This window comes from Eucyclogobius newberryi, unplaced genomic scaffold (genome assembly GCF_026437365.1).
Source record: "Eucyclogobius newberryi isolate DKJ021-1_F unplaced genomic scaffold, fEucNew1.0.hap1 SCAF_14, whole genome shotgun sequence".
NCBI lineage: Eukaryota > Metazoa > Chordata > Actinopteri > Gobiiformes > Gobiidae > Eucyclogobius > Eucyclogobius newberryi.
In genome coordinates this window covers 18,550,060-18,574,229 of record NW_027315768.1, presented here as the reverse complement: position 1 = coordinate 18,574,229, position 24,170 = coordinate 18,550,060, and the positions used below count along the sequence as shown (strand labels likewise).

Sequence of the window (24,170 nt, the reverse complement as noted above, 5' to 3'; positions counted from 1 at the left end):
ACCTCCCAGCTACTTCTCAATCGAGATGCAGCCAGGACACAGCAGAGGGAACTATGACCGTCTCTCTGTAAGCACACTAACTTAACATCACTAATCTTTTGTGGTTTGCATGCTTTCCTTGTACTACTTACTTCATGTGTGGCATGAACACACTTCATTTTTCTTCTTCCTGCTCTTTGCCTTTTGTCTGGTTTGGTTGTGGTGATTAGTTAAATAATTGTTGCCGTCTTTAACTTAATTTTTCTCTTGTAGGATAGAAGCTCCCGTAGCGGCACCAGTGTAGTCATCTGAAACATTTCTCTTTTAAATCACTTTTTTTTATTGTATACATTTCATTTTGTAATTCTTGTTGTTGTTGTTGTATGAGTATATGATGTGTATGACATGAGAGTGGCCTTTTTGAGATTTTTGTGTCTTTTTGTTTGATTGTTTGTTTTGTTGTAGTGTTTTTTTTGGACATGGGCAGCATTTTTTATTTAATAAAAATTGAAACTCGAATACATTAAAAATATGTCAATATTTTACAGCAGCAGTTTTTTTAAACAATTGTGGCTAACAAATGTAACTATTTCTGATATTTTGTTTAATAAAAATATATGTTCACATACAACTTTTCATTGTATTCTTGTTTTTTTACTTATGAGATATTAACTAGAGTCAAATATATACCTTCAAAAGTCCCACAGTTGTAAGGCTGTGGTCTGTTAAGTGATGATGTTATAAAGTGGACTTTGTCTATTCCTGAGTCCAATGGAATTCCAGCCACTAAAGGCATTCTTTTTAACGGTGTAGCGTTAAACACATACTTTGAAGACGTACAACTACAGTAGATGGCAGTAAATGCACCTTTTCAGTTGGCTGCCAACCGCCATTAAATGTAACACATCAACAACATGAAATGCAAAAAAACAAATGTGTAATCTAAAAGTGCTTTGAGTGCCTTGAATGTGATAAAGTGCTAAACAAATACACTGTCATAATAATAATAATCTGTTTTTTCTTCTAGACATGAATAGATATTATCAAAGAAGTTTTTCCAATATAAATGTAGGCATAAAAAGACCAATTAATTTTATATGTTAAATATGTATGTTTGTATGTCTTATTTGTTGTGAACCCGGATAACCCGAGGTCTTTGATGCTGGAGGCTCAGACCAAGTCATTTGTGCTGTTTATGTAGCGCTCAGAACATTGGGACCCAAACATGCTGTGAAGATGTCACTTTTAAAACTAGCGGGACAATAATAATAATAATAATTATTATTATAATAATAATAATAATAATAATATTCTTTGGGACTATGTAGGCGAGGAGTTGGAGGAAGTGTCTGGGGAGTAGGAAGTCTGGGATTCCCTGCTTGACTGCTGCCCCCGCGACTCAGCCCCGGATAAAACGGAAGGAGATGGATGGATAATAAATAATAATAATAATAATAATAATAATAATAATAATAATAATAGTCTATTGGCCTATAAGGACTTGCTCTGGCATCTTATGTCCTGCAGAGGGCGCAGTGCCATATACTACCAACACTCATAACGCACGCAACTGTAGAAACACCTGGATATTTGGCATCTACAAAAGAAGGTAACTAGACCTGTGGCAGTCCAGGAGGCTGTGCACTGCCTAGTCCCTGACTGAAGCTGCAGAAGGAGGCTGAAGGAGGCTGAAGGAGGCTGAAGCTGATGGTCGGGATGTGGGCTGGACTGTCCTCCTCCGGCTCGCCCTGCTCGTGTCGGATTGGCTTCTGAAAAGGAGTCACGGGGAAGTGAACCTGCCAATGTCAGATCCATGAAAATAACCCTGGACCAGCCGTCGACCTAACTTCCCCTGTAAACATTTTACCGAGTGCGTCAGGCGAGGTGTTCCGCTCGTTCTCCGCAGGTAAGTGTGTTTAGCACAGACTTGTGCTGCAGTTAGCTTCAGCCGCGCAGGCCACAGCCTGTGGAGCAGACCGTGTGCAGAGACGCGCTGCGCAGCGGCGGCTGTGCCTTTGTTTGAATAATGTGTACACTTCAGAAATGGCGTTTGCATTCACATATGGACATCGTCTTTAGTCGTGTAATCGTGCGCTCTTTAGTCATTACTATCCCACTATTGTAGGCCTATTACTGTCCCAAAGAGAGAGGTACAGCTCTTGTTTACGCGGTGCATCTGAGGTTTCCATCATGCATCATTGGTCTTTTTTGAGCTGAGTTGACCTGGACATGTCCCGAGACTCTCAGATCAGCAGTTTTACTCCTGTGTGTTTTTGCAGGCACCATGAACTCCTTCACGTGCCCAGCCAGAGCTGCCCTGTCGCTGTGTCGTCGCCCTGCGGGGGGCATGAAGGTGTTTGGGGGCTCTACAGGTCCCTCTGCTGGACTTGACAAAGCCTGTGTCCAAGCTGTGAGGGTCTGCCACTCTGGGACCAACCGCAACGCGACCGTCTTCACCAAGAAGAGGGGCTATGACATCACGAGAAACCCTCACCTCAACAAGGTGCCTTAAGTTTGCATTGTTCTCACAGTTTATGTTTTTAACATTGGCCCAAAGGATTGATCTACTGTCATCATTTTCACATTTACTTTCATTCTAGGCCAAATGTGTTCCCTTTGTATTACTTGTGAGAATTATCCCATGTGTTGACTGTGTCAACAGCCAAAACAATGTTTCACATGTTCAACACATGGATGTTTCCACTGACATGAAGCCCAGTGTATCTGTTTACATCAGAGTATGACAGCAATGCCTGGGCTCCTAACACAGCGTCAAAGAGGTTTAACCAGGTCAGGGTTATGCAGAGGAAACTCATTTGAATGAATTACAGTATGTTACGTAATGGTGTCTCCATGAATTATACCTGAACAATAATTTAATATGAATCAAGCAAATGTTTCTCACGTGACCTTAGAGCCTCTTGGGTGAGCTTCTAACTTGATTTGATTGTTATTCAGGGTTATTTAGTCATATATTGACTTTAATGTATTTAATGCCAACTTGTGTAACACTAACTGGTTATGACCCCGTGTCTAAACGCTCTAATTCCACCAGTGATAAAATGATAGGCAGGACATCAAAAATTATGAAGTAGACTGCTTAATTTATATAGCCAATGTATTCATGTTTATAATGTGTTCAAAGGTACAAGGAGCTGGTGACTTTTATAAGGGAAGGAGGAGGGAGCTTTTATTTCTATTCAGGGCAAGTTAATAGGATTTTAATATCCTCTGGAGATTAAGTTTATGTCATCTTCTTAAATATGAGCATGGTTCAAGGATATAAAACTATTTCTGACACTGAATTGCCATTTTTCAGTATTTAAATCTGAATTTGCGTTAGTGCTGAGATTAAGGTTTCATTAAAAATATATGATTTCTATTGGTATGAGGTCCATGGTTTTGGAGATATGCCAAATTCAGTAAAGTCTGTACTAATAAAACTATATAGTAATTAAAGGGGCTGTAAAAAGGAGTTAGTATCCATCCCTGTTTCGGGTGTTATTTTTTTAACCTCACCCACGAGATGCACAGACATATTTTAACAGTTTTTTGTCATTTGTTAATTTCTTCAACACACATAGGCAATCCTGCAACTTTGTCTTTATCATCATATGAAGGAAAGTGCAGAAGAAAACATGAATGATTGTTGACTGTTGTGTCAATACTCTCAAAATATTCAAATTCTGTAGCTATGATGTCAGTATAATTCTTGGTGTGAATTTAATTATGTGTCCTTAAAAATGTATATCTTGATGGTTCTTTTCATTATCTGATGTGTCGATTTTCAGATGATATTTGGACCTGGAATGTGTGTAAATGTCTTGGTTGGGGTATCCCACTGCATGTGGTACTTAATACATCAAGTTTAACCAGAAAAATGCTGAAATATCACTTTATATCCTTATTTTTCACTTCAAACTCTTCTCTTTTTGCAGTACATTTATTTTCCATTGTTCATTCTGGTGTAATCCCTCATTCGTCCAGGAGTGTTCCATTGTAGAAAAAGATTCAGTTGTAGTCATCTGGACTCTGTAGAAAAAGATTCATCTGGACTGTTTTAAAAAGAGTCCAACTGAATCTTTTTCTACATTGTTCATTCTGCGAGTTTTCCCTCTGGAACAAAGGGAGCGGTACAGTTTTTAGGAAGAGGGCTGGGGAGGGGAGTGAGTCTATGCTGCCTCACCATTGGACAGAATAAATAGATTAAACAACTCACTCTTCGGGATGGCAGCCAGCAGCGTCACAGATGTGGTCTGCAAGAACCAGAAGACCGTAAAACCATTGCATAACAAAGGCTAAAGAGGACTTACTTTGTTCGCTTTGCTTAGAATTATGTTGGAAAATACCCTGCACATTTTTTTCCTGCCCAAAGACGAGTCACATTTAGCCACATGACCAAGCGATGAGTCATATAATTGGTGTGGTTCCTCATTTAGGCCAGGCGTAGTTGGTGCCCACATGTTGTAACGGTCCTCATTTCACAGGGCATGGCGTTCACGTTGGAAGAGCGTCTGCAGCTGGGCATCCACGGCCTGCTGCCTCCCTGCTTTCTGTCCCAGGATGTTCAAGTTCTACGTGTCATGAAGAGCTATGAACTGCGCTCGGATCCACTCGACAAGTAACAACACCGGTTCTAAATGGTTTAAAACACTCAATTATACAGATACAAATGACAATATATATATCTATTTAATCTTTCCCAGGTACATTTTGCTCATGACGTTGCAGGACAGAAATGAGAAGCTGTTCTACCGCTTGTTGACTTCTGACATAGAGGAATTCATGCCCATTGTTTACACTCCGACTGTGGGCCTGGCCTGCCAGCAGTATGGACTTGCCTTTAGGAGGCCGCGGTAAGATCAGAGGACTATGTATCTGTGTATGTATATACAACCGTGATTGATTATCAAGCATTTCACTCCTTTACTTTTGTTTTATCGTCCCAAGACATCCAAGTGTATTCCTAAACGCGAGGTCCGGCAAATTTGTCTCGATTAGCCCAAAGTTTGTCTAAAATAGCCCAGTTCCATTTTTCAAATGTCAATTATAATTCTGGTCCGGTCCTTGATTTTTGGTTGTTTGTTCCTTTACTTTTTGATGTTCAATTTGTGTTATTATTTCTTCTGATTTATGACTTTGCTTTGTCCACATTGATAGAGGGCTCTTCATCACTATCCATGACAGAGGCCACATTTCTACTGTGCTCAACTCCTGGCCAGAAGAAGACATAAAGGTAGTTCTTCAACCTCTTGTGTATAAATGGTAATCTAGTGCTTCTTGTCTCAGATGTATGATGTTCTTCTAGGCCATCGTAGTGACAGACGGCGAGCGTATCCTGGGCCTGGGGGACTTGGGCAGCTATGGTATGGGCATCCCTGTGGGTAAACTGGCTCTGTACACTGCCTGTGGAGGAGTGGCACCTCAGCAATGCCTCCCTGTGCTGCTGGACGTTGGCACGGACAACCAGGTTAATATCATTTCAGGGCTGCCAACTACATCATAAAATGTGATGACTTATTACAGTTACGTGCGAAGAGACCAATTGCTACATGCAGTTGTAGTAAAGTACAATGCTGATACAGTCTTTCTTTGTTCTCTTTGGCACTCAGACACTTCTCGATGACCCTTTGTACATTGGACTAAAACACAAGAGAATTCGGGGGAAGGAGTATGACGAGTTGATTGAAGAGTTCATGCAGGCCGTGACGGATAAGTACGAACAACCTAGAACATAAAACTAAACACTAATGCAATTCGCCTAATCTCTTTATACATTTACTTTAACAATAAATGTGTATGAAACTATTTGAATTCACAAATTGTTTCCATTCTTCTTTCAGATATGGAATGAACTGTCTAATTCAGTTTGAGGATTTTGCCAATAGCAATGCTTTTCGCATACTCAACAATTACAGAAATCGATACTGTACCTTCAATGATGACATTCAAGGTGCTTGAGTTATATTCTCACAGGTAAACCTTCATTCTTTCCACCGTGGCTGACTTTCAGTTTGATTCCTTAGGCACTGCCTCGGTGGCTGTGGCCGGGGTTCTGGCAGCATTAAGGATTACAAAAAACACGCTTTTAGACCACACTTTTGTGTTCCAAGGAGCAGGGGAGGTAAGGATGAAATAATCATATGTTTGTTAGAGATTATGCTGCTACATCGTATCCCTCATCATTAAGCCTGTGCTGCTCTAAATATGACCCAGGCTGCTATGGGTATTGCCCACCTGCTCATCATGGCCATGTCTAAGGAGGGAGTGAGCAGAGAAGATGCTGCTAAGAGAATATGGATGGTGGACTCCAAAGGTCTTATTGTAAAGGTAATGAGAGATTTTTTTTAAACATTCTGTAATGAAATGGAGATCAACCCGGTATTACTGTTTGTACAAAAACAGGGAAGAGGTAACCTTAACCATGAAAAGGAGGAGTTTGCCCATGACCACCCTCACCTGAAGACCCTAGAGGAGGTGGTAGAAACCATCAAACCCACTGCCATTATAGGTCTGTGACTACATGGAATATAGTTTAGATGGTGTTGCATTAGAGAGCAAAAAAAGTAAAATTGTATTTACACATTTATATGTTCCTGTTCAGTGGCGGGAAAACAACAAAACCTTTAAAGGTGATGTCTTTATTGTTATCCTTTGTGGGGAATTAACCTTTTTAATTTTTTTTTTCAAATGAACTAAATTTTCTCAAATATTAGGCTACAAAACTGTCAATAATTGCATTTGTAAGATTGAACATTAATTATGGTCTTTGTATTTTAACATAAAACTTGAATCTGTTAGATTTGACATTTTTCATATGAACCTCAATACTGTAATTTTGGATCTTGGCAATAATTAATCAAAATAAATGTAATTTTGTAACAAACCTTTGGTACAAACGATTTGACATCATGTAATTATTTCGATTTGTTTTTGTATTATGTTTGCAGGGGTTGCAGCTATAACCGGAGCATTCACTGAGAAGATAATCAAAAACATGGCATCTTTCAATGAAAGGCCCATCATCTTTGCTCTGAGTAATCCCACCAGCAAAGCAGAGTGCACAGCTGAGCAGTGCTACACACTCACAGAGGTACACACGGGAAGTATCACATGGAAGGAATGTAAATATAAAGTCATGTTTGATTTGACTTGCCTTCATGTTCAGGGTCGGGGCATTTTTGCCAGCGGAAGTCCTTTCAATAAAGTCACTCTGGCTGATGGACGCACCTTCTACCCTGGTCAAGGCAACAACGCATATGTCTTTCCTGGAGTTGCTCTGGGAGTCATTGCCTGTGGGGTGCGCCACATAAGCGAGGACATCTTCCTCACCACAGCCGAGGTTTAGATTCAGTTTACATTATCACTAAACACTAAAGATGTAGTAGCCCATTATTTGTATATATTTTTTTCTAAACCTAGGCCATTGCTGACATGGTAACGGAGGAGAACTTGGCTGAAGGCAGATTGTATCCACCTCTGAACACAATCAGAGAGGTGTCTTTTAAGATCGCAGTGAAGGTAAATAATAAAAGCAAATAATAGCAATGGTAATAACATGATTTTATCCTGGGATCCTTTTGCTCAAGCCACGGGTTTAAAAGCATCCCTTGTTCCTGGTTAGGCCGTTTTGTTATATACATTTGTAAAGTTTGTTTATTCCTCTGTCTTCCCCAACAGGTCATAAACTATGCATACCAACGCAACATAGCGTCCGTGTACCCTGAGCCAAAGGATAAGGAGGCGTTCGTGCTGTCCCATATCTACAGCCCGGATTATGACTCCTTCACTCTGGACACCTACTCCTGGCCTGAGGGGGCCATGAATGTCCAGGACGTCTGACCCTTGCACCTGATGTTTTTTTTAATTGTCATTGTGTTTCTCCTGCAACAGAAAGACCATGTTGACAGATGTCTTTTTGTTGATGGTTGAAGTGTGGAATTTGTTTCTTGTTTTTAAGTAACTGCATATCAATTCATTATATGCATCTCATCTCATGTTCATAGAGACTAATAGTGATAAGATGACAGTAAAATAAGATGTCTATTTTGCAAAGGAGTTTACATCTAATACAGTGCCTCTTCAACAGTGACTTAAAGATATCACTGCCCCTCTGTCCTAAAAAAGAAGTGGATTTTCCTTCCTAAACATAAAATACATTTATTATGGAAACTGGACTGAAACACTCCAGGAATATTTGTTGACTTTACCATGTATGCTGTATTCTCAAGTACCAAGTGCTCTATTGTATGCCTTTATTTCCCCATGTGGGACAATAAAGGAATATCTTATCTTATTTGATGAGGGTTTGTACACTTTCTGTCCCAATTAATTTTGTACCCAATGTGTTAAGTGTTTAGCCAAAGTTACTGATGCATAAAATGAACTATGTCAAAAAATCGTAATGTATTTTATCCCGTGTTTTGAGTTTTTCATACAAAGGGAACACAAGGCTTTTAAATAAAGATGTTAAAATCAAATATTTACAAGTGTTGAACTTTCATTGTTGGGGAGAAACCTGAAACCAACTAACTACTGGGAATGACTTCATTTCTCTTGCATAACACATTTAAAATCTCATCACAATGTATTTATTTCAGGGATAGTGTATATTAATAAATATTTCTAAAAATATGCCAGAATTAGCCAAAAGGCTATTTTTCATCTGTAGTCCCATGACCACTTTTTTAAAAAAATACAATAAATCGATGATTTTACATAGAAGTTAGAAATAATTACATTATATGACACAGACACATCAATCATCCAGTTAGAGACCAGAAGACACTGCAGAGTGCAGAGTGCACAAACACAAATACAGGGCAGGTGGGCAGCAGAGAGAGCAGGTGTAATTAGTTTTGACAGATCTGGTTTGCAGATTGTTCTAATTTCGAAAGAGTGATGGAGCAAAGGTGAGTTTGCATTTCTGATAGTTCCAGTCTGAGACAGATGAAGGTACTTTTTTCAACATACTGTATCAGACACAAGCTTTTGTCTTCTGAAACAAGCATTCATTCTCTATTTACATTCCAACTTATAGTTTATATAGTTGAATGCATTGCAATAAAGGCAGGATAGGCTAAAAAGAGGCACATTTTAGTCTAAACTTTCAAAATGCGATATTTGAAGATAAAAAACTGAATTTGCTAAAATATGAATTATTATTTATAAAGTTATCAGTATTTAATTTAAAAAAGCTTAAGCAAAATAAGTTGATCAATACGTTTTACTTTTAGCAAACTGAAAAGTACACAATAAGATTATATTAGGCTTTCCAAGGACCACCAGATATAAACGGAATATATCAGTTTTAAATTAGAGATTAAATCATGGATCAAAATAATTCTCAATCATTATTAATCAAAAGACAAAAACATAAAACAAATACTTAAACTCTGCAAGTGCCACCAGAGGCAGCCCATTTGTTTATTTGTTTGGTGGGGACAGTGCATGTTAATGAACGTGCATGAAATACATACTGTAAACACACCAGACTGTAGCCATGGGCTAAATCCATCCCTTGTCCTGCATTCACTCTCACACCAGCACAATTGCACTAGTTTTTGGTGGTAGGGGAAACCTACACAAACACAGGAAGGCTGTGAAGTGGGAGCGCTAACTGTGTCGCCTAAGTACCACAGTTTGAGAAACAATGACAACTAATTTGATTCATATAATAAAATGCATCATAAATAATGTAAAAGTTGGCTTTGGCTTTTCTTTTCAGGGCAGATGTAGGACAAAAGCATGTTAATCATGTTTTTCACAATAGCTGGAGGTGGGTGGAGTGCGTGAGGCAGGTGGTGCGCCTGTGTCATCTGCCACGCATCAATCATGAGCACATTCAGTCCCTTAAACATGGCTCTCAGCACCTGGTCCAGCTGCAGAGAGTACCAGTCGCTGTTGTACAGGCTCACTTCCTGGTCCAGTGCTTGGAGGTTGGCTGTCCGGATCACCACCATTGTCCCGGGGGCCCGGTCCAAGAGTCTCAACACGGCCCTCCGAATGTGACGCAGCCGCCTGATGTAGACATCCACGGGGAAGGTGCTGAAGTGCGCCCAGATGCTCAGGACTACCACTGTGTCGGGGCCCCCTGAAAGCCCGTCCAGCTCATTGGAAATGTACCGTAACTCGTTGGACAACACAGTGGAGAAGCGGATGGGCGGCCCGTGACACCGGTACTTCAGCAGAATGTTATGTCTGCTGTCCACTGCCATAAAAGGTCCTACATTTTTAGGACTGTGAAGGTTGAACTCCTTTATATCTAGACAAAATCAAATGGATCAAAATTAAAATAACAATAATAACAAGTTTTTAATCAAAACTTATGGCGAGACACTGCAGGAGAATAGGATTTTGAAAGTTTTCTCAAAAGTTTTTCTTTTTCAAATAGTGGGTGTAAAAACGTACAAAATTGCACGTACTTGGGTCATTCACATCTGAAAAATGGACAGAGCCAGGTTTAAACTTGGCTAAATAAATATTTTAAGATTTTAAGATAAGGTACAAAAATTTGGGGGGATTTTGTATATCTTATTTTGTTTTGTGTTTACAAGAGTTAACTGAAAATTGGCCTAAACGTTCAAATTTCACTTAAAACTTTAATAAATCAAGTTTAAAATGAGATATCATCGAATAATTCTGTACATTCCATCATGTCTGTAAAGTTTGGTGAGTGTGGGTGCAATAATAACGAGGCCTGATGATTATGTCCCTATGAGAGAAAAGTGTTAATGTCCCATAGAAATGCCAGTGTGCCATTATAAATAATAAAGCAGCTTTAGGAGTGGATTGAACAGTTTTGTAGCCTACAGTGTCTCGCCGTAAAATAACTATTCATGTTACCTGGTGCTAAAGAAATGAGGTATTCAAACCACTGCCGCACTGTTGAGTCCCCGTACATGTAGATCATTTTATTCCTTAAACACTGAGTGGTGATAGCTGAATCATTGAATTGTCTTATTCTAAACCCGTTTAGTGGTTTCCAGGAGTCTTCATAGTAATATCCAGAAGGGCCAATTTTTGAAGGCTCTGGATTCATAGTGTCACTTTCGACCAGAATTTTGTCTGTGAAAAGGTAAAATGTTGTAGTAAAAGCAAACAAAGTGAAAATGTCTGCTTTAAGCAGCTGCTGTACCTTTGAGGGGAGGCAGGACTTTGATCCTGTCCGGCCCAGAAGCATGGATGTGAACTTTGAGGTTAACGCCACTAAAACAGAAATATTAAACATGAATTAATATGTGCAAAATACAAAGATTCAATATGTTGTGTCCATCTTAGGGGGATTGTTTGCTTTCAACAGCGATCACACAAGTCTGCTTTCTGTACACTCTCTTTATATATCATTTTATACTTTAATTACACTATTTCTGGCCAAGTACTGATTTGATCCAAAACACCAGGACATTGCACTATTATACCTATCAAACTATAAACTTGAAACAATCGGGTGCTACAAGCTGAATCTTAACAAACCTCTGGAAGAGCAGGGCCTCATTATTGGTGATGAGGTGCTTTAGGTAGCCCCCCTTGGCGTGGTTGACCCGGGTGTCACAGCTGAGCACCTTGGGCTTGTAGCAATACCAGGGCTCTCCGGTGTGCAGGTCGGTGTAGTTACACAGGGGCTGCTGGTCAGGGGGCAGGCACAGGTTGCATAAAGTGGTCTCAGACAAAAAGCCCAGGCGAAATAAGCTTTTAAAATACACCCTATCAGAACGTTCCTCCCTTAGGCGCTGCAGCACGGCAACAGCCTCGCTCGAATGCACTAATGTTATATGGACCTGAGCAGAGCCAGTCCAGAGGAGCGGGAACAGCGCCGAATAGAAACCGTTCTTGTGGTCCAGCACGGTCCCCGTTACCCCTGCTCCAAGCTCCAGAGAGTGAAGTCTGGCCAAAAGAAAATCCCCTCCATAGTGCTTGGGTCGCCCCTGGAAGTCATGTACTTGGACCAGGGCCTCCAGTTGGTCCCCCAAATGCCACTCCCGTCCCGCTTTAGGAGGAAGTACGGCAAACAGGCTGTGCACCGGGTCAGTGGTGAGGCGTAGGGAGAAGGGCCCAGGCGGATGAGAGTGCTCGGGCCAGGAGATGGAGTCCAGCAGGTAGCGCTCCTCCAGCTCATCGTCAGGGGACGGCCTCTGTCCCAGGTGGGAGCAGAAAGTGCGGTTGTTGTAGAACGTGGGCAGCGACACCGGGTTGAACGAAGCCTGGATTTGGTTCTGGAGCTGGTAGAGCGCAGAGATAGTGTGGCAGTTCCAATTCTGAAACATGAAAGTTCATCTGTGACTCTGGCTGGATGAGTTTGTTTAGTGCTGCATAGGTACAAGTATAATTCCAATAGTACTTTTGCATGATTTTTTGATTGATGATTTGCAATTAAATTTCCCCATGTGTGGACAACAAAGGATTATCTTATCTTATCTTATGTGTATGATGTATGTATATAGATGATATGACTATGTCTATAGGAGTTTTTGTTTATAGGAGATCTTCTACTGAGAGTGTGTTTCATAAGTGATCTGTTCTTTTCTTCTGCATCTACCTCTTGTATCTACCTGCGTTGCATCAATGAAATTTCCCCATGTGGGACAATAAAGGAATATCTTATCTCTTATCTTATGTTTAAGAATGTTCATGGGTTTCCTCTTCCTATTATAAGCAACAATTTGAGAACCTTTTTACCATTAAAAAAGAAAAAAATGTTTTATTTTAAATGGTTAATCGTCACGGCATTATCATTGGAGATATATTATCATTCAGCACTAAGATTCATTACAGGAGGAGGATAGAGAGCTCAACACTGAATTATACTCTTAAATAGGATGGCAATAATTGGATACAAGAGAAAAGCATTACATATTGTTTCTTTATAAGGCTCTTGTTGGCATTTTGCCTGATTATTTAACATGTATGCTGAACATCAGATCGAGTATTCGCTGCTTCAATGCAGTATGGAACAAAACACAGACACTTTAATTAAATTATTGTATACCTTGCTTTTTTTAAAGCACTGGTTAAACTTGAACTAAAATGCTGTCAAGATAAATATATTTTGAACTTTGAAAATTAAGTAAAATGTTATCCCATAATAGTTTTATAAGTTTATAAATGCACTTCCTGTTTGTAATTGATGACATCACACTGAAAAATGAGCCAGCAAACACTGAGCAAAAACTCATCTAATGTAAAAATAATAGGAGGTGCTCTCCTATATTTGGAGAGCAATTAGGTTAGTCAAAACATTTGTTTTTTTGTTTAAATTATGTATACATTTGACTTCACAGATTTTTCAACGTAATACATAAATACACCAAATAAAGTCAAAAATAGAAAATCGTAAAAATGGGTTAAGGTTAGGGTCATATGCACTGGTCATGCACATGATTTGATCCCATATTGTATGTGTAAGTGTGTTTTTATGTATTTGTTGATTTTATTGAATGTTTTATTGACATTTTATTGGATATCCTGTGTTTGTTTGTTTAATCTGTATTCCCTTCACTAGGCCGGATCGTTGTAAAAACAACTCACCTCAACAGTGTGAATGTTACGGAGTAGAAAGATTAGACCAGATAGTGCCAAGAAGAGGAAGATGAGTGCATATTTGGACAGATTTCGACACATGGTGACTTCCATTTGGTCATGATTGAGCCCCATTGCACACTGTCTGTCTCCTTATCCATTAGTGAGCGGGGCAGAACCCTGAAATCACAGAAGATTAAAAATGCAGCACCAATAACATGTAGTGGCCTGACTACATTTAATGTCAATAGAAAAATACTTGAATATCTAACGGTAATTCATAATAATACCTTTTATTTGCAACATTAAACAATATCAAATAAGATATTTTTCTTCTTTGGTGTTTTATGGCGGTTGGTATCCAAGTAGACTTTATTCCAGAGCTGCGGTTACTGCCGTTCATCTGAGACTTTATTCAGTAGCATTGAAATTGAGCTCTGGTGCTATGGATTTCTCATTTAGAACAATAAGATCTACCAGGCCTGATGTAACGCAAACAAAAGCATCTGGTGGTTTCTGGCTGGATGCGAGATTATTTTTCTAAAGATGATAAACGATTCAAGCCAATGCAGCCTATGACACTGTACTTCAGTCCTGTAGTGTAAAAATATTAAAGTAATTTGAAGTAGAAAGTCACCAAACCTATTCTGAATAATGTGGATTAAATCCGTAGTTCACAGATTTATCCTAATTAAAACCAATCTGCCACAAACCTAGCACTACGTGCATTCATGATAGTTTACATTATTATAATTATGCTCCTCTCTAACATTGCCATTTGTAAATGTAACAGTCTTATATATCGTGCAATCATCTGCAAGGCTCGACACGATGCTGTGTTGTTGTATACGGGGAGTGGGGAAGTGTGTGGGGGATGGTCACTCACAACATACATTTAACAGCCTTTTACTGGAAAAGAAATGCACTACTTACCCTCTTTACAGCACGACATATGCACGACACCACGAAGAGGGACTGGGCGACTTCATCATCGGGAACGGAGGAAAAACACAATGAGCGAGACACACAGCAGACACGCATATCATCACTGCGCTCCCTGGTGGACAGTATTGAGTAATGCAACAACCCAGCACAGGAGACGTGTCAGACGTGAAAAAACACTGCAGCGTGGGTTGTAGGATGGGTCAAATGCAGATGATGAATTTCCCCACCGGGATCAGTAAAGTGTACCTTAAACTACCAAGTCAATTTCAGGTTTCTTATCAATAATATTCTGGTCCCTATATATTTAAACACTCCCACATGAGGGCCTGTCCTGGAGCCAGTTTTCTCAACAATCACATGGAATTTAGAAAAATAAAAATGAATACACAAAATAATGAATTAAAAAGTTGATGAAACAAATTTGACAGCGAAAGTGATTTAAACCTTTTAAAATATAAATTATATACCTGTGGCTTATGTTAACTAAAGCATTCAAGTAGCTCTTTAGTTGTTCTTACATTGGTTTATTTTCTTAAGCATTAAATGGGTACATAGTGGAATTAATTGTACAGTGAAATTAAATAAATAGTACATTAAAAGTAAGCTGGCTTTATTTGGCTTTTGCTACCACACGCTAAACATTTCAGGTATTTTAAGAGCGCTGTTATTTGAGATCTGGGTCAGCAATCGGGTCGGCACATCTTGTAATGGAGTTACACCAAGTCCTATTTAAGAGTCCCTTCTGTGCTTGCAGTTCTTTTCTCCTCCGATAGGTCTTGCTCAGCTGCTTTCAAACTGTGATCTAATGGGGAGGATGGTTGAGGCGTTTCAGATGTGTTGCTGAGCACTTCCTCTGCCTCTTCCTCTCTCTGCTGAACTGAGGACAAATACTGCTCCAAGAGGCTGCAGTCAGGACTTTCGGCTCCTGCATTTGTACAAACTAAACCAGGACTCAAAGCTCGCACTGTTTTCAAAGAGTCTGTGGTGCCACTGCTCAAGAAGCTGTCCTCCAGAGCAACATGTGGTGCAACTGTTGACTGAAAGCCAGAGTCGGGGAAGGATACGTCGGTGCTAGGGGGGTTTTCAGTGCTGGAAGCAACATGTGATGCAGCTTCACATGGTCGCAAAAGTGGGCTCTGGTTTGTCTGAGTAATGGAAGCAAGCTGATCCTCCACAGACAGCTTCCACTGCTGCATGGACTGGAGCTACAAGAGAAACATGTTACAAAAGCACGTTCATTTTGCTTTACACATTCCTTACAAGTGAATATAGCAACGCAAACCTCTGTCCACAAAAACTTCACAGTTTCTTCCTGTACCATTCTTTTCAGTCTTTCATCTTCATACAGCTGTTGTGCCCTTTAAAACATATTAACATTTTATTGTATGGTCATTTTGTAGTTCACTTCAAAACATGATTATAATCATAGACAAATACTTAACTTACCGGTCTAATTTCTCTGACAGAAACAGGATGTGGTCTTGCATTCGCCTCAGTCGCATTTCATTTCGCACTTCTTTGGCTTTAGAGTTTAAAATCCGTGTGTACAGACCTCTCCACCAAGATTGTATTTTAATAGCAGCCTTGTGAGCATCCACTGAATTTGAGTGATGTTTGTGGTCTTCTGTGTGTTCAACAGCATCAATTCTAAGACATTTCTCATAAGAAGGTTTTGCCACAATTTGTGGCAAGCCACTGCTATTAGCATTACTGTTTAGAAGAGCTGCAATCGCACTGGCATCTTGCTTTGTGGTCAAAGGAGAATGATGCTCCATCTTGGAGTTGTGCCTTTTGGGCTGAGAGATTTTTTGAGCCAAAGAGTCAGGTTCAAATGTTTCCGTTTCATCCTCACTGTCAGAGGGACCAGTGTGGGATTCAAGTTCAGATTTGAATGGGACAAATGTGGACTCAGATGAAAGCACACTACTGTTAAGTTTATCCTCATCCGTCTGCACATCTTCTAAATAGATTGGCAAGTCATCAAGTCTAAGGCTGTGATTCACTGGTGGAGACGCATGGGCTGCATCACAGCTCACCCAGGTATTTATCTGCACAACTGGCTCTAAAGTGGGAAAATATATATTAAAATAAAGCAAAGACATAGAACACAAAATCTTTTAAACATGATCACCTACCTGTCTCTTGGGATGATTTTAGAGTGGGTGTTGTGTTCTGCAAATCTCTGGCTCCCTCTTGTGACAGTGAGGCTCCGTGCGTCTCCACATCTAACTGAGTGGGACGAGGCGGGCTGGGACAACCAACTCGACATTCCTCTAAGAGCTGTTTTTGGTGCAACCTGACGGGAAGAATTTGAAAGTTACTATTTTTATAAAGAGTGATGTTTAAGTTTTCTCAAAAAAAAAAAACAAAAAAAAAATTAACCTTTGCTTCCTCAAGATCTTCTCTAACTTTGCATCTTCTGCTGTCTCCAAAGCAGGTGAGGAAGTCAGAGGACACACAGTGGCCAAGTACTGAACCAGCTGAACATGTTGCCCTGGTCGAAATGAACGGCCTTTGCCTTGACTGTACAGCCACTCTGCTTTCAGACTAAAATGAAAGAAATTTCAACATGTTCACTTGTAGAAAACACAGGCAGATCTACACATAATTGATCAAAACACACACATACCCTTCCTTCTGGGACACTAGATAACCATCCAGAACTTTTAGGTTCAGGCACCAACTCATGATGTATGGCCTGTAGTCAAACCCTGGCAATGAAGGAGTGGCCATAACACACGGGTTGCTCATGATAGACAGTTGCTCTAGGTCTTGAAGTGGCGCTAGATATGACACCTAAAAGTAAACACTCTCTAATCAGTCTTCACAAAGGATATAATATCCTCCTCAGTGACCATGATGTACCTCATTAAGATCTCTGATTTCATTTTCCGCAAGGGAGAGAATGGATAAATAAACAGGCAGGTGTGCTGGAACTGTACGGAGCGTTGTAATGCTGTTTCCATGGAGTAACAACGTCTGCAAACGTGATCAAGTGATTACATTTTACAGACAAAAGCATATAATACTCAATATCAGTGCATTTACCTTTAATTCAACAAGTTTGGTCAAATCTCCAATAACTGATAGGTTATTATCAGAGAGGTCGAGATGTTGAAGTGAAACACAGTTGCTAAGTTGCTCAATGACCTTAAATGTAAAAATAAAATAAAAAAATGTTTAAATGTGGTATATACATATCTAAATAGGATAAACAGCTTTTTTTTATACACTTGCCTTAATATTGTTACCCGATAGGTTTAGCCATTTCAAATAAGGCATATCTCTGAGCCCTTCGATATAGCCAATACTGTTATTAGAAAGGTTCAGGACTCTGAGCTCAGTTAATCGAGACACACCCATCATTCTCACCAAACGGTTACTGGCTACAGACAGCTGGGGAAAACAGCAAAAACACGGAAGACAATGCCATGTAGTGTCACAGACCCAAAAAAAAGTGATACGACATTGAACAAGAACTTACCTGCTGAAGACCAGGATTTCTTTCCATATAATCGAGCTTCATGATTTGATTTCGGTCCAGAATGAGAGTGTGAGTCTCCTCAGAGCATGTGAAACTGTGGTCCAGCTTCTGTAAACCCTTGGCAGAAAGATCCACCACAAGTCCTGCAAGGTTGACAAATAGAAAAACAATTGAATCAGTGGTGCACTTTGATATAGCATCTTGTTAATAAAGTGTTTGTGGTAAGGAGAGGAGGAGAGGGTCAGATTAAGTAACACAACGTTTATTATTATGCCCAAAACATTTAAAAAAATATCACCACAGTACAAAGGATTCTCTGTGGAACCTGTCTGGTCGTGCTGTTGCCGTGGTTTCCGCTGTAGTGCGGGTGACGACAACAATAAAGTCTAAATGATAAAAAGTCTAAAGAATAAAGTCTGGCGGTAATGTAACACTTGGATACCAACCGCTATAAAACACTAAAATGGGAAAAAAAGACAACGAAACTGAGAACATCCGATCGATCCAGTCAGAGAAGACAAGATTCAATAAAGCCCCTGACCCGTACTTCCCCGTTCTCTTCACCCACCTGGACATAGCATAGCATCCCTGATGGTGATGGGCCAAACCAGTATCCGAACACCTGAAATGTCTAGTTATTACAGTCCTCGCGCTACAACCACAAATGGAACAGTGGCATTACCTGACTGTAAATCTGACAGATAAAATGTTTTCAAAGATCCCCCAAAACAACACAAGATGATGATGCTAATTCAACGTTATACCATTATTCACGGAGAAATCTTTACAAACAAGCTCACATTAACACAAACAGCCATAAAACATTGTATGTGTAGCACTTACCGGATGCTGAATCGGAGTGTAAATCCGAAACACCCATCTTTTCACCGTAATAATGAGCCAACTCCACTAGTAACGTAGGCGTTCGTTAGTTTTTAGTTGTGTTGTGAAGACGAGACGCGCGGAAGTCAGGCGGAAGTAGCCAGATTTAGCTAGCATTATGGGAAATGTAGTTTTCTGAGGTACAGATTCAGTGGAGAGTGAATCCAGCCACTATCAAAACTGACTCTATAATTTATATGTACAGTATAAGACACATGCATGTGTCAGTTTAACTCTTGCAGCGCTACAACTATGTGTTAAATGTATAAATATTGTTGACGATTGTCTGTATTTCCGTTTCCGCCGCAGATCTCGTTCTTTCCGGTTGGTGCCCTCTCGTAGCCACCATGAAGTAAGTGTACAGAATATTATCTGAAGCCATCAAAGTGTTCTTAAAATCCCACAGTGATGTTGAATGTGTTAAATGTTGGGCATTTCCACGTTTCTGTTGCTTACGTAAACCATTTGTTGTTTTTAGGGTCGAGTTGTGCAGTTTTAGCGGGTACAAAATATACCCGGGCCATGGCCGCCGATACGCCAGGATAGACGGAAAGGTAATGTCTGTCGGTCTTCGTCTGCCTTTACTGTGCTTTCTATATTGTCAAGATTAGACTAGAAGTAGCCTATTATGACTAATTGTATATCAAAATCGAGAAGAAGCCCCGCTGTTGGCTGCTTAAGACATCCTCAGTGTTACGAGTGTGCTAGCATTAGCATCACAAATAATTTTGACAAACTGTCAGTAAAGTTAACATGCATCTTTAGACTTTCCCATCCCTGCAGTTTATTTTTAATGGTAATGCTGTTGTCGCAGTAAATGCTTGTACTCATTGTTGAATGGCTGTATGAATGTTCACTTAGGTGTTCCAGTTCCTGAACGCCAAATGTGAATCTGCTTTCCTGTCTAAAAGGAATCCAAGACAGATCAATTGGACTGTGCTCTACAGGCGTAAGCACAAGAAGGGTCAGTCTGTAAGTAACTTGTACTATTTGACCATCATTCAAGTGTGGCAGCAGGTGGACGGTGTGCTTGGTGTTGGTCCAGGTCATGTGTTACTGAGAGTCTGTGTTTTGCAGATTGTGAAGTAGCGCTCACTCCACACCTGTAGCCACAGAGAAATAAGGAGATCATAGTACTGGCCTTTGACTGTCTTCAATGACTTTATTACCATTGGCTAGCCTCCAAACTCTCCAACACAAGTTGTAATTTTCACCAATCAATCTCACATTTTGTCGTCACTGCTCTTCATTAACAGGAGGAAGTGACAAAGAAGCGTACCCGCCGTGCTGTTAAGTTCCAGAGGGCCATCACAGGGGCTTCCCTTGCCGATATTATGGCCAAGAGGAACCAGAAACCTGAGGTGCGCAAAGCCCAGAGGGAGCAGGCCATCAGGTAACCTCACACATCTGAAGAATTTGATGTACATCCCTTGAATCAATATTCCCATTGGTTTATATTTGAGTTTGAAAGCAATTGTGCTTTTCATGTGCAATGAAATTTCCCAAAAATATCTAACAATGCCCTTTTTCCTCTAGAGCTGCTAAGGAGGCAAAAAAGGCAAAGCAGGCAACCAAGAAGCCAGCTACAGCTAGTGCAAAGGTAGGATTTCTATGCCAGGTTGAATAATTCTGTCTATACTGTTTATGAACATGTGGCACATACAATAGGCTGAAACCTTCTGCTAATTGATCTGTCCTGTTGCCGTTTGATATTTTAACTGTTCTAAATCTTTTCCACCTCTAGACCTCAGCAAAGACTGCACAGAAACCCAAGATCGCCAAGCCCATGAAGATCAGTGCACCTCGTGTTGGCGGAAAACGCTAAGAGTTTATATTGGTGGTTAATAAACTTGTGTTTTCTCATTATGGTATTTCCAGTAGATTCTTGGTGTTAAGTACAGAGCTAAAATATGCTTGTGATTTTATAAACTGTTGCACTTGCAACAGGTCTTCATCTCACCATTGTGTAGCCACAGCTGCTTAATTCAATATCATGTACACATGACTGTTGGGCTCAACACTAATATTTTTTACATAAGGCAGCAAAGTTGTTACTAAATCAAACTTTTAGGACCTGTCAAAAATTGCACCATGATGGAAAGTTTCTGAAGATAAATGTACACAAAACAAGTGTGCACTAATGACAATGTTTTAAACAATTCAAATGTCCTTTTATTTCACCCTAAGGAAACCAATATTTCCATCAGGGAAACTGGTGCGATATGGTGAAAAACAATCATGACATGGATGTTAGACGTGAATGTAGAAGTGTTAAAGAGGGGGCAGATCAAGTGCCCAGTTTCTTTTTTCAGTCCAGAGTTGGTAGCATTTAGGACTCTACAGCCTCCTTTGCTTCTTCTGCCGCTTTATCCTGATTATACCTGAAACACAAGATTAATATTAATAACAGTGTGCCTTCAACAAGTAGCACATGTCAATTTGAAACGCACCTCCAGATCCTGTAAAGTTGTGAAATACCTGCACCACCAACAAAAAAGTTGACGCAGAAAAGATTCCAGTTTTTGGGGATAATCACCAAGGAATATCTGGACCAGATCAACCCTGAGGAGAATGGACATGTTTTGGTAATCAGTAACTAGTGAGTTTGAAATATTTGCAAAACATGACTTTGCACACAGTCCTCAATATTTACTCAGATGTTTCCATCTCACCTGTGGCTGTAAGTACTGCTGATTGAGATGTGCTTAATTTATCTGCTGGTCTATTCATATCAGCCAAACCAGCAAAAACTAGTCCCTGCAAAGACATTTAAACTAGATTAGTTTATGATGGATTCAGCACTTGACAATAAATCATACCCATTTAAACACGGGGGCCCAGAAGAAAACCGTTTTTGGACCTTAGAAACAAAACAAAATTGCTTGTCATCTAGGGCGTCACTCCCAGTTTACGTGTATGCATTAACATACAGTTTAGAGCTTTCATCTTTGTTAGCAGTAGCTGAATGAGCTGCTACTAATACTGAAACGCACAACAAAGCTGGAACAAGTGGATCCGACTTGTTTATTTAAGAAATGTATCTTAAATTACTTTCTAAATGCTGCAGGCTAAACAGACGGACGTGTCACCTGCTTTTTGTCACCACCTCTTTCACCTGATCAGAAAGTTGCCCTTGAGTGTAATAGCCCCAGTACATTCACTTCAGACCAAACAAAGATCAGAAGATTACAGCCAAACTCTGAATCCTCCTTGCTTATGCATTCAATTTTAACGAACATTGGTTCTTCGAGTTAATTGGGTGAATGTGACGTGAGTTACATCCTCATAATACATTCTCTGGGCACTACAGAGGGTGAGTGAATGAAAGGCACCTTAAAACGTTATTAGTTCACAAAAGCTCGAGTTATTCATGTACAATAACAAATCTGGAAAACGCACACAAGGCAGATTTAGAGTCAATCAATAACTGATAGCATTTGTAAACAAATCAAACTCGATGTCGCACCATACATATAAGTGCAGATGTACAGCAGCACCGACAATGATCACATTTACATGTATCAAGACAAATAAAGACATTACCTGCTGGGTGATTGTAAATAGGTCTCAGTTTGGAAGGCAGTATGTGCTCGATCCTGTCCAAGATCCTGTGGTACGAAGCTCTAAGTGCAGCCATGATATTACAGTCGTATAGAAAACAAATACACAACTAGCTCATTCAAGTTAGCAAGAAAAATATCTTGAATACCGCTTGAAGGTTCCTCTATCCCGAGTATTGAGGTGCAGAAAACTACAGCGAAAAGACAAGAAAACCGAGGATGTGACCGTCCTACTGTTGACCTTCTAGTAGCGATGGCCGTCAGGCTTTTGGCACAGCAAAACAGTGTTTCAAAGTCCCGAAGCGCATGCGCATCGATTGCTTTACACGTCATTCAAACGCGTCAAAGCGCTGATCACGTGACGCAACTGTTTCAGGAAACTTGTCACGTGACTCAAGACTCAGGCGGTTCATGAACCGCTCTGTTGTTCCACTAGTGTTTCACTGGAGTTTTTGTCACTTTCTCACACTGTCAAGACCATAGATCTATTATATTATCAGACCGCGCGCTGGTCTTACAGACAGAGTTTTGAAGTCCGAGGTCTGTGTGGCAAATTACTCCTTTTTGTGTCAAGAGCTGCCTTGTTCTTCTCGGATTTCGCTGCTTTCCCAATGTTAGAGAATAATAAGAGAATAATAAAAAGCACAAATAAATTGAATAAAATACATTTCATCCCTCCCCAGAAGGAAATTGTAGGCCAATTTTTAAATAAACCTTAAATGTAAACAAAAAATAATCCTTGCTTTTATCAACTATATTATTCTAGTAACACAGTTGCATCAATAATACACACAACTGAAATGCATAGTTATTTAAGATAAGATAAGATATTCCTTTATTGTCCCACATGGGGAAATTTCATTGGTGCAACGCAGGTAGATACAGAGGTAGATACAGAAGAACAGATCAACAATGTTCTCAAAACAGAAGTTGATGTAGTCCGTGATGTACTCTGTGATGGTGTTGATGTTGATGTCCTCCCCATGTGGGTCATAAAGCTCAGTCCAGACAGTGGTGCTGAAGCAGTCCCTCAGAGCCTCCTCGCTCTCAGCAGACCACATCCTCATCTCACGGGACACCACAGGCTGCCTGCGCACGATGGGTTCATACACAGGCCTCAGATGTACACGGTTGTGGTCCGAGCTGCCCAGGGGAGGGAGGGGGGAAGAGGAATAAGCCTCCTTGGTGTTGGCAAAAAACAAGTCCAATGTTCTATTGTTCCTGGTGGGGCAGGTAACATACTGGGTGTATGTTGGTAGAACAGAAGAGGGAGAAGCGTGGTTAAAGTCACCAGAGACGAGGAAGAGAGCCTGTGGGGGCTGTGTTTGCAGCCTACAAGTGCAGGAGAGCAGTGCTTCACAAGCATTTTCAGCATTGGCAGACGGGGCCACATAGACTGCGATCAAAATCACATGTGAGAACGATAATATGGCCTCATGCCAATAGCCAATAGTTCAATATCCCTGTTACATAGCACATAAAATGTGGTTCGAACAACTGTGGATGCAGTAGTACTAAAACATATCAATCTGGAAAAGTGTTTCGAACTGTGTTTCGAAGCCTCGAAAAGTTTGGTTCAAATGGTTTGCTGTTTGATGAGGCTTTACTTTGCCCATCACTACCTTCCAGTCACAGCGACCCTACCATGCTAATGCTTACGCCGCTATTAAAGTCCATGGATCTCTTGATCTATTGTGGTAAAGTCACTTTACTCTGCAACCTATCGTCTGGGGGCGGGCCAAGTTGCTGTCTGAACTCCGATTGGTTGTTTCTGTCAGAATCCTCCAATGATTGGTCGACCT

At 40.3% G+C, this 24,170-nt stretch overlaps 6 protein-coding genes and 1 non-coding gene across 9 annotated transcripts in view; 4 read left to right on the top strand and 3 right to left on the bottom strand.

Annotated features, from left to right (window-relative positions):
- ildr1b (immunoglobulin-like domain containing receptor 1b) overlaps positions 1–359 on the top strand; it is a 3,314-nt gene extending 2,955 nt beyond the window's left edge. Inside the window, exons 7-8 of one of the 2 annotated variants that reach the window (XM_072444685.1) lie at positions 1–67; positions 253–359. The exon at positions 1–67 is cut by the window's left edge and continues 766 nt beyond it. In XM_072444685.1, coding sequence (XP_072300786.1) covers positions 1–67; positions 253–291 — 106 coding nt within the window. In that variant the 3' untranslated portion in view covers positions 292–359. The remainder of the gene's footprint in view (positions 68–252) is intronic. The other variant, XM_072444686.1, reaches the window with a different exon arrangement.
- Positions 360–1,760: 1,401 nt separating this feature from the next.
- Positions 1,761–8,459, top strand: me3 (malic enzyme 3, NADP(+)-dependent, mitochondrial). 2 transcript variants are annotated; one of them, XM_072444684.1, is made up of 15 exons: positions 1,761–1,885; positions 2,259–2,482; positions 4,467–4,600; positions 4,686–4,835; positions 5,140–5,215; positions 5,288–5,449; positions 5,592–5,695; positions 5,823–5,932; positions 6,006–6,103; positions 6,196–6,309; positions 6,385–6,490; positions 6,930–7,072; positions 7,148–7,321; positions 7,402–7,500; positions 7,660–8,459. In XM_072444684.1, exons 2-15 carry the CDS (start codon positions 2,264–2,266, stop codon positions 7,819–7,821), a joined length of 1,851 nt encoding a protein of 616 aa, XP_072300785.1. In that variant the 5' UTR covers positions 1,761–1,885; positions 2,259–2,263; the 3' UTR covers positions 7,822–8,459. The 2 variants fall into 2 exon arrangements, with proteins under 2 accessions (XP_072300785.1, XP_072300784.1); XM_072444683.1 differs by lacking the exon at positions 1,761–1,885 and having other exon boundaries at positions 2,227–2,482.
- A 1,065-nt stretch (positions 8,460–9,524) lies between these two features.
- Positions 9,525–14,526, bottom strand: nxpe3 (neurexophilin and PC-esterase domain family, member 3). The gene is made up of 6 exons (XM_072444682.1): positions 14,431–14,526; positions 13,507–13,677; positions 11,455–12,236; positions 11,117–11,187; positions 10,825–11,046; positions 9,525–10,243 (listed from the first exon to the last, which is right to left on the bottom strand). The coding sequence occupies exons 2-6, from the start codon at positions 13,630–13,632 to the stop codon at positions 9,666–9,668; spliced, it is 1,779 nt and encodes a 592-aa protein (XP_072300783.1). The 5' UTR covers positions 13,633–13,677; positions 14,431–14,526; the 3' UTR covers positions 9,525–9,665.
- A 455-nt stretch (positions 14,527–14,981) lies between these two features.
- Positions 14,982–19,041, bottom strand: cep97 (centrosomal protein 97). The gene is made up of 11 exons (XM_072444679.1): positions 18,770–19,041; positions 17,927–18,069; positions 17,680–17,838; positions 17,491–17,592; positions 17,308–17,421; positions 17,072–17,238; positions 16,825–16,989; positions 16,578–16,738; positions 15,889–16,504; positions 15,725–15,800; positions 14,982–15,647 (listed from the first exon to the last, which is right to left on the bottom strand). The coding sequence occupies exons 1-11, from the start codon at positions 18,804–18,806 to the stop codon at positions 15,168–15,170; spliced, it is 2,220 nt and encodes a 739-aa protein (XP_072300780.1). The 5' UTR covers positions 18,807–19,041; the 3' UTR covers positions 14,982–15,167.
- Positions 19,042–19,084: 43 nt separating this feature from the next.
- rpl24 (ribosomal protein L24) lies at positions 19,085–20,674 on the top strand. The gene is made up of 6 exons (XM_072444680.1): positions 19,085–19,160; positions 19,287–19,362; positions 19,670–19,780; positions 20,065–20,201; positions 20,345–20,408; positions 20,553–20,674. The coding sequence occupies exons 1-6, from the start codon at positions 19,156–19,158 to the stop codon at positions 20,631–20,633; spliced, it is 474 nt and encodes a 157-aa protein (XP_072300781.1). The 5' UTR covers positions 19,085–19,155; the 3' UTR covers positions 20,634–20,674.
- On the top strand, positions 19,825–20,008 carry LOC140360087 (small nucleolar RNA SNORA23). The gene has a single exon (XR_011926901.1). It is a non-coding gene; the product is annotated as a small nucleolar RNA SNORA23 (small nucleolar RNA).
- A 283-nt stretch (positions 20,675–20,957) lies between the features above and the next one.
- Positions 20,958–22,640, bottom strand: mpc2b (mitochondrial pyruvate carrier 2b). Its single transcript, XM_072444681.1, has 5 exons — positions 22,352–22,640; positions 21,628–21,668; positions 21,481–21,565; positions 21,259–21,370; positions 20,958–21,189 (listed from the first exon to the last, which is right to left on the bottom strand). Exons 1-5 carry the CDS (start codon positions 22,443–22,445, stop codon positions 21,138–21,140), a joined length of 384 nt encoding a protein of 127 aa, XP_072300782.1. The 5' UTR covers positions 22,446–22,640; the 3' UTR covers positions 20,958–21,137.
- Between the last annotated feature and the right edge of the window lie 1,530 nt (positions 22,641–24,170).

Bases quoted from the DNA above. Each gene is read 5' to 3' on its own strand.
- me3 (XM_072444684.1), top strand. From the start codon at position 2,264: ATGAACTCCTTCACGTGCCCAGCCAGAGCTGCCCTGTCGCTGTGTCGT. The intron at 7,322-7,401 runs GTTTAGATTCAG...TTCTAAACCTAG, and splicing joins TCTTCCTCACCACAGCCGAG to GCCATTGCTGACATGGTAAC. The intron at 7,501-7,659 runs GTAAATAATAAA...CTTCCCCAACAG, and splicing joins CTTTTAAGATCGCAGTGAAG to GTCATAAACTATGCATACCA.
- nxpe3 (XM_072444682.1), bottom strand. From the start codon at position 13,632: ATGGGGCTCAATCATGACCAAATGGAAGTCACCATGTGTCGAAATCTG. The intron at 12,237-13,506 runs GTGAGTTGTTTT...TTCATGTTTCAG, and splicing joins GTAACATTCACACTGTTGAG to AATTGGAACTGCCACACTAT. The intron at 11,047-11,116 runs GTACAGCAGCTG...ACCTTTTCACAG, and splicing joins AGTCCTGCCTCCCCTCAAAG to ACAAAATTCTGGTCGAAAGT.
- cep97 (XM_072444679.1), bottom strand. From the start codon at position 18,806: ATGGGTGTTTCGGATTTACACTCCGATTCAGCATCCG. The intron at 17,239-17,307 runs GTACATCATGGT...GTTTACTTTTAG, and splicing joins AAATCAGAGATCTTAATGAG to GTGTCATATCTAGCGCCACT. The intron at 15,648-15,724 runs GTTTGCGTTGCT...TTTCTCTTGTAG, and splicing joins TGAAGTTTTTGTGGACAGAG to CTCCAGTCCATGCAGCAGTG.
- rpl24 (XM_072444680.1), top strand. The intron at 20,202-20,344 runs GTAACCTCACAC...TTTTTCCTCTAG, and splicing joins CAGAGGGAGCAGGCCATCAG to AGCTGCTAAGGAGGCAAAAA. The intron at 20,409-20,552 runs GTAGGATTTCTA...TTCCACCTCTAG, and splicing joins CAGCTACAGCTAGTGCAAAG to ACCTCAGCAAAGACTGCACA.
- mpc2b (XM_072444681.1), bottom strand. From the start codon at position 22,445: ATGGCTGCACTTAGAGCTTCGTACCACAGGATCTTGGACAGGATCGAG. The intron at 21,371-21,480 runs GTGAGATGGAAA...CATTCTCCTCAG, and splicing joins AGCAGTACTTACAGCCACAG to GGTTGATCTGGTCCAGATAT. The intron at 21,190-21,258 runs GTGCGTTTCAAA...CTTGTGTTTCAG, and splicing joins CAACTTTACAGGATCTGGAG to GTATAATCAGGATAAAGCGG.